Source organism: Olea europaea, chromosome 16, assembly GCF_002742605.1.
Source record: "Olea europaea var. sylvestris chromosome 16, O_europaea_v1, whole genome shotgun sequence".
In the NCBI taxonomy this organism is placed as follows: domain Eukaryota; kingdom Viridiplantae; phylum Streptophyta; class Magnoliopsida; order Lamiales; family Oleaceae; genus Olea; species Olea europaea.
In genome coordinates, this window is record NC_036252.1 from 13363489 (window position 1) to 13365833 (window position 2345).

General features: G+C 29.4%; 1 protein-coding gene across 1 annotated transcript in view; it reads right to left on the bottom strand.

Moving 5' to 3' along the window:
* Positions 1-976, bottom strand: part of LOC111412178 (U-box domain-containing protein 7-like) — a 3204-nt gene extending 2228 nt beyond the window's left edge. Inside the window, exon 1 of the mRNA XM_023042977.1 lies at positions 369-976. Within this exon, the coding sequence (XP_022898745.1) occupies positions 369-802 (434 nt within the window). The 5' untranslated portion in view covers positions 803-976. The remainder of the gene's footprint in view (positions 1-368) is intronic.
* Between the last annotated feature and the right edge of the window lie 1369 nt (positions 977-2345).

Below are 2345 nucleotides of genomic sequence, written 5' to 3' on the forward strand. Positions count from 1 at the left end.
GTAAAGGGTGCTAATGAGGTAAGTGTACATGTAGCACTGCTCATCAAGGATAATCCTTGAATTTATGTTTATGCAACTAATAGAACAGTACCCGATTTTCTTACAAAAAAGATTTATTTATCTTTAAATCAAACCTAATTAAGTAGTTGGAAAAGAAAGCAGGACACTAAAGATCATAAGTGGATTTTTATTTTTTATTTTTTTGGACCGCTCAAATAGAAAAGTTGGAAAATTTCATCACGCTTGAATTTTGATCATATCCAGATTGATTAAGAAACTGAATTATAAACTAAACCAAAAACCGCAAATAAAGCATAAGAATAAATTATGATTAGAGACTGTAAAACATAAGAATTATATCAACTTACGTGAAAGAGCCATTAGCAAGCTCAATTAACGTTTGAACAGCTAATCTTTGACGCGCCACCACTTCTGAACCAACCATGGCCACCAACGGTGGTATAACACCGAGTTCCGCCATGGTTTTCCTCCGCGGCAAGTCTTCTTTCGCCAGTTTTTTAATCTCCTCTGCTGCTACCTCCTTCTCTTCCCAGCTCCCAAAGTGAAGACTCTTCACAGACCTTTGCAAAATCACCACCCAATCACTTTCTTCTCTCATATTTGCCTCTGTATGTATATCTGTATCTACAGGTTTTTCGACTTTTTCCAGCAGTTTGTTATGCTTCTTGGCCGCCTTGAGGTGGAGGAACTGCCGCATGCGACTGAAGAACCTTAGCTTTGTATAGGAGAAGAACCAAGTAGTTAAAGAATCTGGCCTTTTTGGTGCTTGTGGAACTGACATATTTGAAAAATTGAAGAGAGAGGCCGATTGAAAGTTGAAAATTTTGTGGGCTTTTTCTTTAATCAAATTTTGTACGACTTTTAATGCGAGAAAGTTAGAATCAGACAAGAAGAAGTAGACTTTTGTGAAAGAAAGCAGAGAGGAGCAAATGCAGACTAAGAAATCTGTCAGTTACATGGGATCAAATTATTTTCTGGTACACCATATATATGAATTGTTACAATTTTTTTTTATTATTTTATTATTTTTTTTTATCTTGCAACACATTTAAATTTTAATATAGGTCTTTAATCTTTATTTTTCAATTGTACTTATATTTCTAACTATGACTCCTCATGTGCTTAAATTTGTCCTTCTATTATTTAGCATATCTTGTTACACAAAAAGTTAAGTACTTTTTATTGTAATTAAAATGTAACGCAGCATAATAAAATTTTGTGTGGGTACGATTAATTACCAATGCAAATAGGTAATTATATTCACATCACAATTTTTTTTTTTTTTTATGTCTTACACTACATTTTAATTGCACTTAAGGTTCTTAATCTTTACTCATTATAGTATTTTTGTCCCTAACAATTTTTTATGTCATTCTTATCATTAAACTTTTCATAAGTTAACATATTTATATTGGATAACAGTTTTATGTCTACAAGTTCATTGAAATGGCACATATTTTGAAAAAATAAGTAAATTAAAATTGTGAAAAAAAAATATTTTTTGCCCATTTCAAACCATGAAAACAACATATTTTGTTATAAATCATAATCAAAGGCAAAACATACTAATTAATGGAATATTGAAGATAAGAATTCGACCGAAAAAAAAGTTAAGTAAATAATTTCTACAATAAACAAAGATTAAGGAGTTTAACAACAATTAAAATGTAGTTATCAAATAAGATTATGGTGACAATATTACCATTCATGTAATTATTTTATAAGATAATATTTCTTAGATTTCCCACAATGCCATTTGGGCATTTTACTATAATGACATTTTGGGACATTGAAATTAACTAGTGACACATTACCTAATTGTTATATAACTTGTCAACAGTCAATTTAAGGCTACATAATACAGTTGTTGTAGGGAACCTTAGCCTATTGAGTTTTGAGTTTATGGGAAAAATGTAGAATGGACTCTTAAAATTAAATTTCAAATTTCCATTTTGTACCTTCTTCGAGCAACAACTACCTCACTAGTCACTACTAGTCGTGGAATTGCAATTTGTTGGATATTGTTTGAGACTTTAAAATAAATATCATTTATTAATATACAATATGTTACTTTATAAAAATTTTCACATATTGATATTATAGCATTAGCATAGTAAATTTAGGTATCATTAAATTTATATGATATATAAATGATCTGTTTGACATACTTTTGAAATTCAAAAATTGTTTATGAGATTAAGAAGCTATTTCGGACATGTTGGATAATTTTTTAAAATTTTTTGTTTAGTTAGAAGAGTTTTTATGTGAAAATGACTTTTTCAGGAAGCAGAACCAAAAACAGAAATTCTTTATAAAAAAAAAAA